The following is a 15,242-nucleotide window of genomic DNA, read 5'->3' as shown; positions in this document are numbered from 1 at the left end:
TCCAGAATCCATTAAAGACAAGACACATTCAATATATGTAAAAATAAACAGATTTCTTCAGGATAAAAAAACCACCCTAAGCCAAGTCCAATTATGAACCACAAACTCAGAAAAAAATATTTCTATCATAGACTAAGAACTTTCTTTATACAAAACTCTCTTTAATCAGTAAGAAAAGGTCTATAACCAAATAGCAAAATGGGCAAAGGAAACATAAATGGCTCTTAAATATATGAAAAATGTTCTCATTTACTCATAATAAAAAAATATAAATTAAAACCATACTGATGGACTAATTTTTCACTTATTAGATTGGCAAAGATAAAAAAATGTGATAATACACTATACTTAAGGGGAGGGAGAATATACTCTTTTGTTTTGGAAGAAATAAGCTGGCGCTACTTCTAAGAAGAGAAATTTGGCAAAATCTATCTAAATTACTCTACATGTATATTTTGAAGGTATAGTTATACCCGCTGCTGCTGCTGCTAAGTCACTTCAGATGTGTCCGACTCTATGCATCCTACGTATATGCAAAATTATGTATGTGCAAGGTTACCGTTGTAGCATGGTTGAAGAGCAAAAGAAGGAAATGATCTTACGATTCATCAGTAGAGGACTAGATAACATATAATGTTTATTTACAAATTGGAGTTCATGCTACATCTAGATATGTGTTAATATATTTCCGAACGTCCACATGAGTCTACAGAACTCATGAGATGTATCTAGTTCTAATTGAGATATGCTTTAAATGGAAAATGCACACTAGATTTGGAAGACTTGGTATAAAAAAGTGAATGATACATCTCAATAATTTTTTACATTGATTTCCTGTCAAAATGATAATATTTCAGATATGCTGGTTTAAATAAAATTTATTGTTAATTTTTTTAAAAAAAGTTTTTATTGAATTTGTTACAATGTTGCTTCTGTTTACGTTTTGGTTTTTCAGCTACATGGCATGTGAAAGCCTGACCAGGGATCAAACCCATACCCCCAGCATTGGAAGGCAAGATCTTAACCACTGCACCACCAGGTAAGTCCCTCACTTGTCCCTTTTAAGGGCTTCACTGGTGGCTCAGACTGTAGATAAAGAATCCGCCTGCAATGCGGGAGACCTGGGTTGGGAAGACCCCCTGGAGGAGGGCATGGCAACCCATACCAGTATTCTTGCTTGGAGAATCCCCATGGACAGAGGAGCCTGGAGGGCTACAGTCCATGGGATTGTAAAGAGTCGGACAAAACTGAGCACAGTTCCTTTTAACTTTTCAAATGTGGCTGCTAGAAAGTATAAAAGGAATGTGTGCCTGTCTTTACATTTTATTGAACAGTGGTGGCTCTGGGTAAAAAATTAAAGTGAGAAAAACCAGGGCATAAGAGTATTTAGCATACTACATTTATGCTTTAAAGAAAGGACAAAAGTGCTTTCTGAGAGATTTGCTTCTTTATACATATTTCTGGAATGATACCCTAGAAACGATGATATTGGCTGCTTCTAGAAAGAGAAACTGTAGATAGAGGACAAGGCTGCAATTTGAATCTTGAGTCCTTTAGTAAATTCCTGAATCAATATTTACAAGCATTTTGAATAATATACAGTGATACAGTACTCCCCCCCCACCCCTAACCCCATTCCAATATCCCCAGTGGATGCCTGAAACCATGGAGAGGACCTAACCCTCTGTAAACTGTTTTCCCTATACTATCTAGGTGGGTAAAGTATACAATGTGGATATGCTGATGAGAAGAATGAGTCACTCACTCCCTAGCCGAGACAGAGTGGGACCAACAGTGGGGCGATGAGCGATTTCATCATGCTACTCATGAACGTTTGCTTCTGGAAGTTTTCATTTAATATTTTTGCACTGCAGTTGACCTCAGGTGGCTTAGACAGTAAAGAATCCACCTGCAAATTCGGGAGACCTGGGTTTGATCCCTGGGTTGGGAAGATCCCCTGGAGGAGGGCATGGCAACCCACTCCAGTATTTTTGCCTAGAGAATCCCCATGGACAGAGGAGCCTGGCGGGCTACAGTCCACGGGGTCGCAGAGTCTGAGGACTAAGAACAACACAAGTGAAATCGAAAAAAGCAAAACTGTTGATAAGGAGGGACTACTGTATTATTCTTTAGATGTTGTGTATATAATATACATTATGTACATGTATAATATATATTAGTCAAAAGTAGCTTAAAATATTTAATGTAGAATAAAAATATGCACAGAGTGGCTAGAAAAATAGACAAGTATATAGTCATAGAAAAAGCTGAAAATGTGCAGGAAAAGAACTGGCAGTTCTTTTAGTTCTTGTAGTGAGGAGAATGTATTATGGACGAAAAGGGAGAACATACTCTGTCTTTTTGTTCTGTACCATTAGGGTCTTTTGTAAAGACAGAGTTTAATTTGTGTAGGTCTAAGAAAAGAAACTAGATTAGAAAGAAATGTACATCTGTTCACAATAGCTGTCTTCATATAATGAGATTACAGGTAATTTTTTCTTCCTAGTACATTAAAGATTCTTCCAATTATTCTACATTTTCCCAATTAGTCTATAAAGATTCTTACTTTGGTAGTGGAAGCACCAGCAAACCTTTGAATCACTATGGTTTCTTTTTAAAAAATACTTTTAAAGATTCTATTGGCCTTTTAGAGAATTTTAAATTATCTTCATTGCCTTTTTAAATAATAGCAAGGAATGCGGACTCCTTATAAAATGTCAAATGACACAAAGCTACGCGGAAAGAAAAAGTATCTCGTAATTCCATCTCCTTCTGCAAAATCACCACTGCTCTCTGCAAGTTTTAAAATATTGCATTTATGTTAAGCCACTGGAGAGGCTGAGAACTCGAATATACTTGCTTTGTGCCAAGCACAGTTTTAAAAGCTTTCCATTTATCTTGTTGAGTATACCTAACAACATTGGGGGTAAATGTTATGTCCCAATAACCACTGAATCAGGCCTCTGAGGTTTAAAACAACTTGTCTAAAGCCATGTGGGAAGATCCCCTGGAGAAAGGAAATGGCAATCTCCTCCAGTATTCTTGCCTGGAAAAATCCCAATCCGTGGGGTGGCAAAAGAGTTGGACGCGACTGGGCTACTTAACAACTACTTTAGTATAGGGGCAGGGTTGGCATTCAAATCCAAGTCCAGGAGCGTCTAAACCACAGCCTCAGGCGATTGCCACCATGGTGGGTGGGGCTGGGGTGATTAAGATGCCGGGACAGGACCTGAGTTCACTTCTGTGGCCCCCGCATCCAGCCTTCCTGAGGATGGACATTTGATAAAGGATGTTTGACTTAGGTGATAAGTGTAGGGTTCATGATTGGCAGAGGAGAAAATGTTAATAGTGGAGCTGGGGCATAATCGACCCTGTAGGGCATTTTACAGTGGTAGCCGGGGGTAGGGCGATAAAGAGAGGTGGGTGGAACGGAAGCCTGGGAGAAGCTGCTGGCCCCAGCACTCCAAAGGGTTAAGGCCGGGCAGGAAAGCCCCTGGGGGGAGCTACCACTAAAGGCTGCAATCTGGCCGCCCTCACCTCCCCCACCAGCGGGGGAACTGGACGGGCGGATAGGACTAGCTCCTCCGGGATTATCTGAGGCCTCTGGGCTGAGGTGAGCTGCCGGGAGGGACGGAAGCCCCAGGTACCACACGTTCCTACCTGCCTGCGGGGCTCAGAAAGCCCGGCCTATCCTGGGATAGGCGCCCTGACCCTGGACGGAAGCATCTTTGGCACTCCCTCTCATTTTGGGGGTGAGAGGTGTTGAGCCTCAAGGCAGGGGGATGCTCAGAGCGAGGTGGGGATGGAGGCCTTTCTGGAAGGAAAGGGGGCCTGCACCAAAGTGGGGGCAGTGAGTTCTCCAGCCTCCCCCGTCTCACGGGGCCAGGGATGGGGGAGCTGCCTCATGGAAGAGATGCATCCTGGGGGTTCAGGGAGCCCCAAGTTTTCTAACCAATCAGCCAAGGCCAGTTTCCCCAAGCCCTCGGCTTCACTCTCGCCCCCCCTCCCCCTCTTAGCCTGGCCGCAGATTCTTCTTTTCCTTAGGTCTTTCTATCTAAACCTTCTCCTCCCCTCCCCTCCCCCCAAACTCTTTGGAAATCTTTCAACTTTCTTTCAAGTTTTCCCTGGGCAGTTCGGGGTCCGTTTCAGAGTTAGGTCAGGGTGCCTTAACACCCCCAGCTGGGTAGAGAGGCTGACACAATAGCTTCTATCACTTTACCATTGGAAGTGACCCCCGAATTTGCACTTCTTTCATCTTGGGACCAGAGCCCTTGAGGGTGGGCGATTTCCTGGCGGGGAGTGGCTTAAGCTGCTTCTCCACCGGCCAGTTGGCTGAAGACAGTTCATGCTCAATGGTCCACCACGGATATGACACCAGTTCTGGAGTGAGCGTGGCGCTCAGCTGGGGACGCTGCCCTCAGGGTGACTTAAATGTCCCAAGCTGGAAGGTGGAGAGAGAAGTGGATGCCCCCTGGGCTCTGGGCCACCCTCGAGGTCAGTAAACTAGGAAGTTTCCTCTAAATTAGGAAGAGTGGGTGCCTCATGCAGTTTGGAGGCCCCAGGGGAGTGAGGGGGTGGCCTTGGGACACCAAAGGGGTCAAAGAGTGACTCTGAAGATGCTGCGGGTACGTGTGTGTTTGTGTGTAAGTGTGTGTGTTTGTGTGTAAGTGTGTGTGTTTGTGTGTAAGTGTGTGTGTTTGTGTGTAAGTGTGTGTGAATGTGTGTGTGTGGAGAGGGGAGGGGAGGCATTGTTTCAAGTTCTCCTTCTCCCCACCCCCACCTCCAGCCCTTCCCCACCCCCACTCGCATGCCTGTCTCCCCTCCCCTGGCCTTAGCCCCTCCCTTGATGCCCCCAGCCCGCCAGCCCTCTCCCCGCCACCCGGGGGCTTCCTGGTGGCTGGAACCACTGCCCATTCACCTTCCCTTCCAGACACGTGATCCACTAGAGCCCCTGGACTTAGGAACTCCTGAGGCATGGTTGACGGGGAGGCCCGAGGCCCACCCTGGTGCCCTCAGGCACTCCTGCTGCCCTTGGTGGTGGGAGGTTCCTTGGGAAGTCACAGTCATGGGACTTGCCTGCCACTGGGCAGTTCCCTGTGGCTCCCTCATGCCCCAGGGGGCCTCCTGGCCACTGGGGGAGAAACCAAGATGGCTGGCGCTCCCTTGAGCCAGGGGCGTCGTAGCCTGGGCGGCTGGGTCAGCATGAGCAGGGGGACTGAAGGGCAGGCAGGAGAGGTGTGGAGCCAGGCCGGGGGAGATGCTAGTCTTACAGAGGCCTGCCTGTGTGGCTCCCTTCATGCTTGTTGGGCTTGCTTTGTGAAGGATGGGGGTCCTTGGTGAGCTGGTGTGAAGTCCAGGGAGAGGCTGGCAGGGAGGGTGTCTGTTCTAGGTGCCAGAGACTTGCCAGCACTGTCTGCACCTCTCTTAGCCCTGCCCAGAGTGCTGGCTCACTCCTTCTAAAATGTAAGGGACAGAGGCCAAACCTGAGCTTGAGACCCCGTCTGCTTGAAATAAGGAGATGGGGATTGTGGGGGAGGAAAGCAGGCCTTGGTGTAGGCGAGGCTTTGAATCACCTGCAGAAGCTACCTGTGTCCATTCATCCATTCCTTGGCTCCAGAGCCCTTCTTGGGTGTCAGAGATGCTGGCTAGATGTTTTTAGATGTCCTGTTTCCTCCCCTTCCAACCTCAAGCCAGGGGAGTCTGTGTAGCCAGAGAGGCTTTACCTCCTTGGTTTCACGCCTTTTCAGATTCCTTCTAATAATGGTGGGGCCAGGGAAGGCCAGCTGGGCAAGGCCCCTAGATTAGCTCTCACTTTCTGCACCTTATTCTATGAACGCACCTGGTAATTGCCAGCTCTGCTTGGCCTTGTGTTTCCAGGGAGCCATCTCCAAAAAGACTGGTGCACCTGAACCCCATCAACCAATTGTCTACTTAAGTATGATTAAGCCTCCCCCTTCGGCCTCTGCCTTTCCCCCCTGCCCCCTTCTCTGCTGGTCCAGACCCACCTGAGTTGTGAGGGTGCAGCGCCTCTCCGGGGAGCCACTTTTTCTCTGCAAGCTTTAGAGAAAAAAAGAAGTAGGGTACTACCTACTCACACCTCCTCTTACTCTTTGGGGAAGAGAAAGGAATGAGCTAGGGTGGAATGGGGTGGGGCTGGGCCTTGGCCGGGTAGGTAGGGTGGGACTGGGGAGGGAGGAGGGTGGGGTTTGCACAGGAAGAAGTGTGATATATCTGGACGTGCTGGAGGGTATCTGGACCCTGCTGCGGGAGTTCAGGCAAGTCAACTTTCCCTTCCCGGACCTCAGTTTCCTTATCTGTAAAATGGCCAGATTTGTCTGAAAGCCCCAAGACTCCATGTGTTTCTGTATCCTTTAGGTAATGACCATTTCGGGCCCTGTATTTCCCTGGTTGGTGGAATTACAGTGGTTTTGAGGGGAGCTCTGGAGTCAGATTGCTTAGGTTTTGTAGTTTTAATAGCTTGTGGTCTTGGGAGTGTTATTTAATTTAACCCCCAAGCCTCTGTTTCTCTAAGTGTGAACTAAGAGTAGCCATCCTGGTGAAGGTGCAGGTGTGATGGAGTTGTAGCTCCTGTGGAGGGAAAGTGAGAACCGCATATAAATAAAATTACTTCTGTAAAGCCTGAAGTCCAAACGCTCATCCAGTGCAAAGCCCACAGAAACTTGTAATCGGTCAATGTAACATCGTGCCCTGTTCCCCACATGGAACAGCAGGAAGAATCACCCACACAATTTAATTGTCCCCTCTTTTTTGTTGAGATTTTGGTTGAATTACTTAAATGCACATAGTAAGCAGTAGGTAATGGTGGTTATTTTCATAATTTTGTTTGGAAAGAAGCAGAGCAGAGAGCTCATTTATATGCATCCGTATAGCAGCATTTACAAGTGATATGCAAGAAAAACAAAACCCCCAGCATCTTTGTTGTCTGCCAGAATGAAAAAGCTCTTCTGTGTGTACAGTTTGTTCCTCAGGGCTCGATTTTTTTATCGCATATGGAAGTATTCTTGCTGAGTCAAAAAAAAAATAAAGTTTTTTAAAAAGTAAATATAAAGTATATAAAAGATCAACAGATTAAAAGCTCAATTCCAGGGTCAAATAATATGGTACAAATAGAAATTCAGTGAGAGGTTAGATCAGATTTGTCACAAGAACGTTAAAAAAAATCTACAGGCAAGAAATTTTTATCCAAAGCTGATTCTCATTACCCAGTTTTTAAAAAGCTTTCTTTTTTATGGTTATCCAGTAAAATTCTGGTGGTAAACCTTTGGTTCTTTAAAAACTTTTTTCACCTTTACTGAACCATAATTTACACCCAAACACATCCTTTTAAGAATGCAAGACACATTCCTTTCAGGTGTGCAGTGAGCTGGCAAATGTGTATACCCACACACAATTTTTAAACCCAAAGCTAATCTAAAGGAATTTATTAAACTCTAAGAACAGAGATCTGAGAAAGGTTAATGGTTTCCTTTTTAATTTAAAAAAGTGTCTGCAAAGGAATATTACTCTGTTTTGCAAAACAGAAAACTTACCAGTAATTAGGAGGATTAGTTTGTCCTGAGAGGTGACTGGCATTTTAAGCTGGAGTAGATGAATCACGGGTCCTAAAGAGCATCTGGTTTCAGCTACTGGCTGCGTCACTTAGGTCGCCTGGGCAAATAGGGCAAATGAGGCTTGTTTTGATTGTCTCAGTTTTTTCACCTGTAAATTGGGGGTAATGGTAGTTCCCACCTTAAAGTTCAAGCGCCAGGATTGGGACAGTGCATGGCAAATAGTAAACCTTCCTTATCAGATCTCTGTCAGCACAAGGGCTAGGCTGCTGCTAACTCTTTGAAAAGACCATCTCTGTCTCAGGTCAGCAGTTCTAAACTTTTTGGTCTTGGGCCCCCTGTGTGCTCTTAAACATTGAAGACCCTGAAGAGCTTTTGTTTATGTAGCTTACATTGGTCAACGTACATTACATTCAAAATTAAAACTTAGACATTTAGAAAAGATTTCTTTATTAAAAAGAACAAACCTGTTACATGGTAATGAATAATAGTTTTCATGAAAAGAGACTTTTCTAGAACAAAAAGTGTTTCGTGAGAACAAGTGCATCTTTTAGGTTTTTCATGTCTCTGTAATATCTGGTTTAACAGAAGATAAGTAGATGCTCATCTGTCTCTACATTTAATCTGTGGTGATACGTTATTTCGGTAGAAGTATATGAAGAAAATCCAACTTCATTCAGATACAGATGGACAGAGGGATGGGGAAGGTCTTTTAACTTCAGTGCATGTAGAATCTTAGCTCCCCAACCAGGGATTGAACCCAGGCCACAGAGGTGAAAAACATCAAGTCCTAACCACTGGACCTTAGGAAATTTCTCTAGAAAGAGTATTTTGATAGCTTTTTCAGTGGATATTTATTGACAACTATACCAAAATTTAACAGGTGGTAGTTCCTCAAACCTTAGTTATAATGCAGACTCTGAAACAATATTCAGGAACTTTGGTACCCTATTATATTAAAATCCTTTGCTTTCTTTTATACTTTGAAATGATCTGTGCCAGACTATTGGTTATTTAGGAAAGGGGGTTCATTGAGTGACAGACCTTCAAATGCTGGCCATTCCATTACATAGTCTAAAAAGTTAGACGTGTTAATGTCACCACTGGTCCCATCAGAAAAATCTTTAGATACTGGGAAGCTGTCAAGCTCACTGTAGTAGATACAAGTTTTTCAAAATTCTAATTTTCATATGAAAGCTCAAAAATTTTCACTGACCATAAAGTTTTCCTTGAAGTGACAGGTTCACCTTATTCACTTTTGAGAAAAACATCTGTCAAATATATCCAAGTCTAAACAACTAATGCCACTTAATTTTTCTTTCAAGTTAAAAAACATTATTGTATGAAAAAACATCTAGTTCATCATGCAGCCCAAGCAACTGTCACTTATTCGTTATATACCACTGTGCAGCAGAAATGCTGCATGTATTTAAGGCTTGTGATTTAAAAAATAATAATCTTTGCTACATCAAGGACATTTTGGAGTGGTACTAGCTTGCTTTTTCCCAACTGTGACTACATGGTGGTGAAGAACATAGTGATTTCTAGTTTGATTCATGCTGAGGTACTACTGTTTTACTCCAATGTTAACACAATTGCAAAAATCATATCTTAGTGTTGTTATCTTAGTATTATTATGAAAAGAGTTTAACTTGAAGCCCCTCTGAAAATCTCAGGGAACCCCAAGGGCCCATGGACTATACTTTAATACTTGTATTATATAATATGTATAATACTAGAAATGTTGTCGCTCAGTCATGTTTGACTCTTTTGTGACCCTATAGACGATAGCCTACTAGGTTTCTCTGTTCATGGGATTTTTCAGGCAAGAATACTGGAGTGGGTTGCCATTTTCCTTCTCCAGGGGCTCTTCTCAATCCTGGGATTGAACTCAAGTCTCCTGTGTCTTCTGCATTGTAGACGGATTCTTTACCTGCTGAGCCATCAGAGAATTCCCATAATACTAGATAATACTCTAATATATAAGACCTAGCACTTTTGTGGTACTTTACTATGTGCCAGGCACTTTTCTAAGGATGAATATATATATATATGTGTGTGCATATGTATGTATATATATACACACACACACACCCATGTATCGCCATTTTTTACTTTGTCTCATTTATACACACAACAAATCTATAAGGTACATTCTTTTATTGTCTCCCTTTTAACAGAAAAGGAACCAGAAGCACAGAGAGGTTGATGACTTGCTCAAGCTAATAGCAGAACCAGGATTCAAAGCCATTCTCCAAGATCGAGCTCTTCCTTTGTACCACTGGGTAATTAAACAAACCCCAGGCGGCACGTAGCCATTTTCTTCCATGGCGGAATGGGAGTAGACAGGCAGTATCTGGAGGGAGAGGGCTCAGGAGTGTCATCCGGGTACCTGTCCTGACCTCTGCCCTCTCCCCTTTGCCCTGCTAGGATGACCTCTCGGGAGCAGCTGGTGCAGCACGTGCTGCAGGAGCTGCAGGAGGCGGTGGAGTCAGAGGGCCTGGAGGGTCTCGTCGGTGCCGCTCTGGAGGCCAAGCAGGTCCTGTCCTCCTTCGCTCTCCCCACCCGCCGTGGGGGGGGCCCCGGCCCCCAGGTGCTGGAGGTGGACTCAGTGGCCCTGAGCCTGTATCCGGAGGATGCGCCCCGAAACATGCTGCCGCTGGTGTGCCAGGGCGAGGGCAGCCTGCTCTTCGAGGCGGCCAGCCTGTTGCTGTGGGGTGACGCGGGCCTCAGCCTGGAGCTGCGGGCGCGCACGGTGGTGGAGATGCTGCTCCACCGCCACTACTACCTCCAGGGCATGATCGACTCCAAGGTGATGCTGCAGGCGGTGCGCTACTCCTTGCGCTCCGAGGAGTCCCCGGAGATGACCAGCCTGCCGTCCGCCACGCTCGAGGCCATCTTCGACGCGGACGTCAAGGCCACCTGCTTTCCCAGCAGCTTCTCCAACGTGTGGCACTTGTACGCCCTCGCCTCGGTGATCCAGCGCAACATCTACTCCATCTACCCGCTGCGCAACCTCAAGATCCGGCCGTACTTTAACCGTGTCATCCGCCCGCGCCGCTGCGACCACACGCCTGCCACGCTGCACATCATGTGGGCTGGCCAGCCGCTCAGTGGCCACCTCTTCCGCCACCAGTACTTTGCACCCGTGGTGGGGCTGGAGGAGGTGGAGGCCGAGAGCGCCCACCCCGGCCCGGCTCCGCTGCCCCCGCCCGCCAAGACCTTGGAGCTGCTCAACCGCGAGCCTGGCCTCAGCTACTCGCACCTGGGAGAGCACTCCAGCGTCACTAAGAGCACCTTCTACCGCTGGCGGCGGCAGTCCCAGGAGCACCGGCAGAAGGTGGCCACTCGCTTCTCGGCCAAGCACTTCCTGCAGGACAGCTTCCACCGCGGGGGCGTCGTGCCGCTGCAGCAATTCCTGCAGAGGTTCCCCGAGATCTCCCGCTCCACCTATTACGCCTGGAAGCACGAGCTCGTGGGTTCTGGGGCCTGCCGGGCCCTGACCCCCACGGAGGAGCTGACGAAGCTGCCGGAGCGACAGGTTGCCGAGGGGCTGGGATGCTCCTCGACGGCCGCGTCCAGCCCTGGCGTGGTCTTCATGCAGCGGGCCAAATTGTACCTGGAGCACTGCATTGCCCTGAATATGCTGGTACCCTACCGCTGCTTCAAACGCCGCTTCCCGGGCATTTCCCGGTCCACCTACTACAACTGGCGCCGAAAAGCTCTCCGAAGGAACCCCAGCTTCAAGCCAGTGCCGGCCCTCTTGGAATCTGGGCCTCCCCAGCCAGTGCCGGTGGGCGAAAAGGCCTTGCTCCCTTGGAAGAGTGGTGAGGTCGGAGAGGAGGCAGCGAAAGCCACGGGTGGGGGCCCACCCGCCCCGCGGGCGTTCCTGCCCCTGAGGGTGCCGTTGTCCCGCTGGCAGAGGCGCCTGCGCAGAGCGGCCCGCAAGCAGGTGCTTGGTGGGCACCTCCCTTTCTGTCGCTTCCGTCTCCGCTACCCGAGCTTGTCGCCTTCCTCCTTTTGGGTCTGGAAGAGTCTGGCCCGAAGCTGGCCTGGAAGCCTGTCCAAGCTCCATATCCCGGCCCCCACCTTGGGCAGAGGGAGCAGGAAGGAAGCAGAGGAGAAAGAAGCTGGCAGGAATGTGATAGCTGCCGTGGGCCCCCCTGCAGGGACCCGGCCAGTGGCAGCTTCTCCAGGGGAGGATCCAAGGAAGGCCACAGGAGGGCCTTCCAGAGAGGGGGCCCTGCAAGAGGGGCCCACGGCCCAGGGTCGGCCCCCCAGTGGGTCCCTGTCCAGTCACCCTGTGGTGACAGCAGCCGCCGCAGGGGGCCGGGATGGCCAGGTGCTGGTGATGGACATGCTGGCCACCACGAAGTTCAAGGCCCAGGCCAAGCTGTTCCTGCAGAAGCGCTTCCAGTCCAAGAGCTTCCCCTCCTACAAGGAATTCAGCACCCTCTTCCCCCTCACCGCCCGCTCTACCTACTACATGTGGAAACGCGCCCTCTACGATGGTCTCACTCTGGTGGACGGCTGACAGGGAGGTGTGCAAGGGGCTGGGAGGAAGGAGGACCACTTGGGAGAAGGTCAGAGGCCTGAGTCGCCCCCCTGGCTTGGCCAGGATCACTTTTGCCTCCACGGTGTCTACCGTGACTCCGAGGGCAGCTTTGTGTTGTTTCCCAGCTCCAGGGCAGAGAGAGCCAGAGACCGGCCATCTGGCCTCCTGTAGACAGCTGCAGGACCAGGGATGTTCTCTTCAGTTGTTTACCATTCTTATTTTTATTATCGCGTCTTGGTTTTTTTAGTCTTTTGATTTAAGTGAGTTGGCTGGGCCCCCTTGCTCGTGTTGGAAGCTCTATGTATGTGGGGACCCGAAGGGAGGTTGGTTAGCTACAGCCGCTTTCAGCTTTTCCCAGGGACACAGGGAGTATTGTAGCGTGGCCATCTGTCCCATTGGGCAGAATATATGCCTTCAGTTTCTTTTGGGGGTTGGCACCCTCTTTACTCAAAGATGTTTCCCAAAGCAATGTTAGAGATCAGATGTGGAGCAGGTCATAACTTCTGCTTGGTGCCCCTAAGGGAGAGGGTGCCAGGCTCCGTATGAGCAGAAGCAGAGATGAAGAAGGACCAAGGTTGACCTCTAGGGGAAGGTCCTGAGCCTGATCACTGAGGGCTGACCTGTTCATTGCTAGGAGTTTGGTAAAGGGCCGGGGGACAGAGCCTTGGGTCTCTGCTTGCTGGTGCTTGGTGCATCTGCTGTGGACCCCTCAGCCCTTGGGGACCCCCATTTTTCTGTTGAGCTCTGCAGAGCCCATGCCCCGTCTCCAGTGAGAGACCACACAGGGGCCAGGCAGGTGAGAGACTGACTTTGCATTGTCCAAAAGTGAAGTTGGAAAACCAAAGAAATAAAGTGATGTGGTGCTCACAGCCCATGGTCTCTGGTATTTGTTTTTGCTCTAAGTGACTTCTTCCCACGTTCCCTTTGATTTAAGGAGACTGAGAGTGACCATTTCTTTTCCTAGGTTCAAGACTTGGACGGAGGGAATTGCTCTGGGGTTTCTGCTTAGAATTAGATGTTGACCTTGGGTGTTCTTCCAGCTGGGGCAGGGCTTTGGCTGCCTGGAGAGATACTTCCCAACAAATGGGAGTTGTTTAGTTGTTCAGTAATGTCTGACTCTCTTGTGACTTTGTGAACTATAGCCTGCCAAGCTCTGTCCATGGAATTCTCTAGTCAAGAATACTGGAGTGGGTTGCCATTTCCCTCTCCAAGGTATCTTCCTGACTCAGGGATCAAACCTGTGTCTCCTGCATTGGCAGGCAGATTCTTTACCTCTGAGCCACTTGGGAAGCCCCAACAATGGGAGAAAACTGGCCAACTCAGTATGCTCAGAGGCCAGGCCAGCATGAGTGTCAAGTCAGTGTCAGGCTTCTTTAGTCTTTGAAATGCACCCAGGCAGGCTAGGTCCAGTCGCAGGTGAGGAAACCAAGCCTCAGCGTGGTTCACTTACATGCCCCCTCCAGCATGGCGGAGTATTAAGGCCAGACTTTTGCTTGTTGCAATGCCGTGTCCCTGGAGGAGAAGTTCCCTTTGGCCCTTTCTCCTTGTGTCTAGGTATTCCACAGTAGCTATCATCCTCCTGGTCTTGGGGAGTCATTCTTGGTTCTGCTATTTTTCACCCCCACATCGGTGCATCAGCGAGTCCCATTGACTCTGACTCTAAAGTATGCCACTCCCCTTCATGCTGCTGCCCCACCATCTCTCCTGGTCCACATCTCAGGTTCTCCCTGGCTCCTCCTTCCACTCCTGCCTTATACAATCCATTCTCCAGAGGGCAACCAGAGAGATCTGAAAGCGAAGTCGGGTTCTGTCACTTTCCTATCTGAAAGGTGTCAGCGGCTTCCCTTCACTCTTAGAATTCCTTGCATTGCCTTACACAGTCCTTCCTTCATAAACTGGTCCCTCTGTTGTCCTTACCACCACATGCAGCCACGCTGGCTGTCTCTGATCTTGAACGTGCTGTGCTTACTCTCGCTTTAAGGGCCTTCGCCTCTGTTCCTTTGGACTCTTTGCTCTCTGCCTGGAGTGCTTTGCCTTGTTATCTTTACAGGGCATGCTCCCTAACATTCAAATCTGAGTCACTGCCCCACATCCCATCTACATTCTCTACGTGGTGCTTATTCCCATCTGTTTTTGTTGTTTATTTACTTACTTGATTGTCTTACCCCCACACCTCCTTAACCGTATAAACCCCATGAAAAGCAGGGCTTTCCCTGGCCTAGTTTATACCACCATATCCCCAGCAGGTAGATAGTTTCTGACCCACAGCAGGCACCACAGTTTGTTGAAAGAAGGAATGAATGAATGCAATGGGACCACTGTGATGTCTCACTGTTAACTCTTCAGCTGCTTTTTTTTTTTTTAAATCAAACTGAATCCTATTTCTTGTTGACCATTTTTTTCCCCCATCCCTGCAGTGCCCACCTCATCTAGGCCAGCGACTTTGCTCTCATCTCTGATTTTTGAATGGTTTCCAAATGGATTCTGCCTCCACTTGGACTATCCCATTTCAGCCTCCCTGACAAAGCCCAGAGTGATCTCAGCCGGACTTGCTACTGCATTTCCCATTACCCTTAACACAAAACCCAAGCTCTGAGCCCCTACAACCTCTAGGCTTATTTTTCCCCACTGCCCCTCTTGGCACAGCCCTGGTACACACAGCCTCTGGTCCCTCTGTTGCCCTTACCACCCCTGCTTGCCCGTGCCCCCTACCTGCTTTTCCAGGAACCACGCAGCATTGTCACGGCATGGCCATTGTTCTCTCAACCTGTGGAGTCTCTACTCAACCCCCAGTGTCAGTGTAGTTGCTTGCTGCTGCTGCTGCTAAGTCGCTTCAGTCGTGTCCGACTGTGTGACCCCATAGACGGCAGCCCACCAGGCTCCCCCCGTCCCTGGGATTCTCCAGGCAAGAACACTGGAGTGGGTTGCCATTTCCTTCTCCGATGCATGAAAGTGAAAAGTGAAGTCGCTCAGTCGTGTCCGACCCTCAGTGACCCCATGGACTGCAGCCTACCAGGCTCCTTCATCCATGGGATTCTCCAGGCAGGAGTACTGGAGTGGGGTGCCATTGCCTTCTCCGAGTGTAGTTGCTTAGTTCTCTCTTAAAGTCCCTTAGAGAA

The 15,242-nt window shown here is 48.5% G+C and overlaps 1 protein-coding gene across 2 annotated transcripts; it reads left to right on the top strand.

Annotated features, from left to right (window-relative positions):
- Positions 1–4,935: 4,935 nt before the first annotated feature.
- Positions 4,936–12,992, top strand: VRTN (vertebrae development associated). 2 transcript variants are annotated; one of them, XM_044924736.2, is made up of 3 exons: positions 4,936–6,075; positions 9,749–9,853; positions 9,999–12,992. In XM_044924736.2, exon 3 carries the CDS (start codon positions 10,000–10,002, stop codon positions 12,100–12,102), a length of 2,103 nt encoding a protein of 700 aa, XP_044780671.1. In that variant the 5' UTR covers positions 4,936–6,075; positions 9,749–9,853; position 9,999; the 3' UTR covers positions 12,103–12,992. The 2 variants fall into 2 exon arrangements, with proteins under 2 accessions (XP_044780671.1, XP_006053926.1); XM_006053864.4 differs by having other exon boundaries at positions 4,936–6,275.
- Positions 12,993–15,242: the final 2,250 nt, after the last annotated feature.

The sequence above is a fragment of the Bubalus bubalis genome, chromosome 11, assembly GCF_019923935.1.
Source record: "Bubalus bubalis isolate 160015118507 breed Murrah chromosome 11, NDDB_SH_1, whole genome shotgun sequence".
NCBI lineage: Eukaryota > Metazoa > Chordata > Mammalia > Artiodactyla > Bovidae > Bubalus > Bubalus bubalis.
Note: the sequence above shows the minus strand (reverse complement) of the source record. Positions and strands in the feature narration are given on the sequence as shown.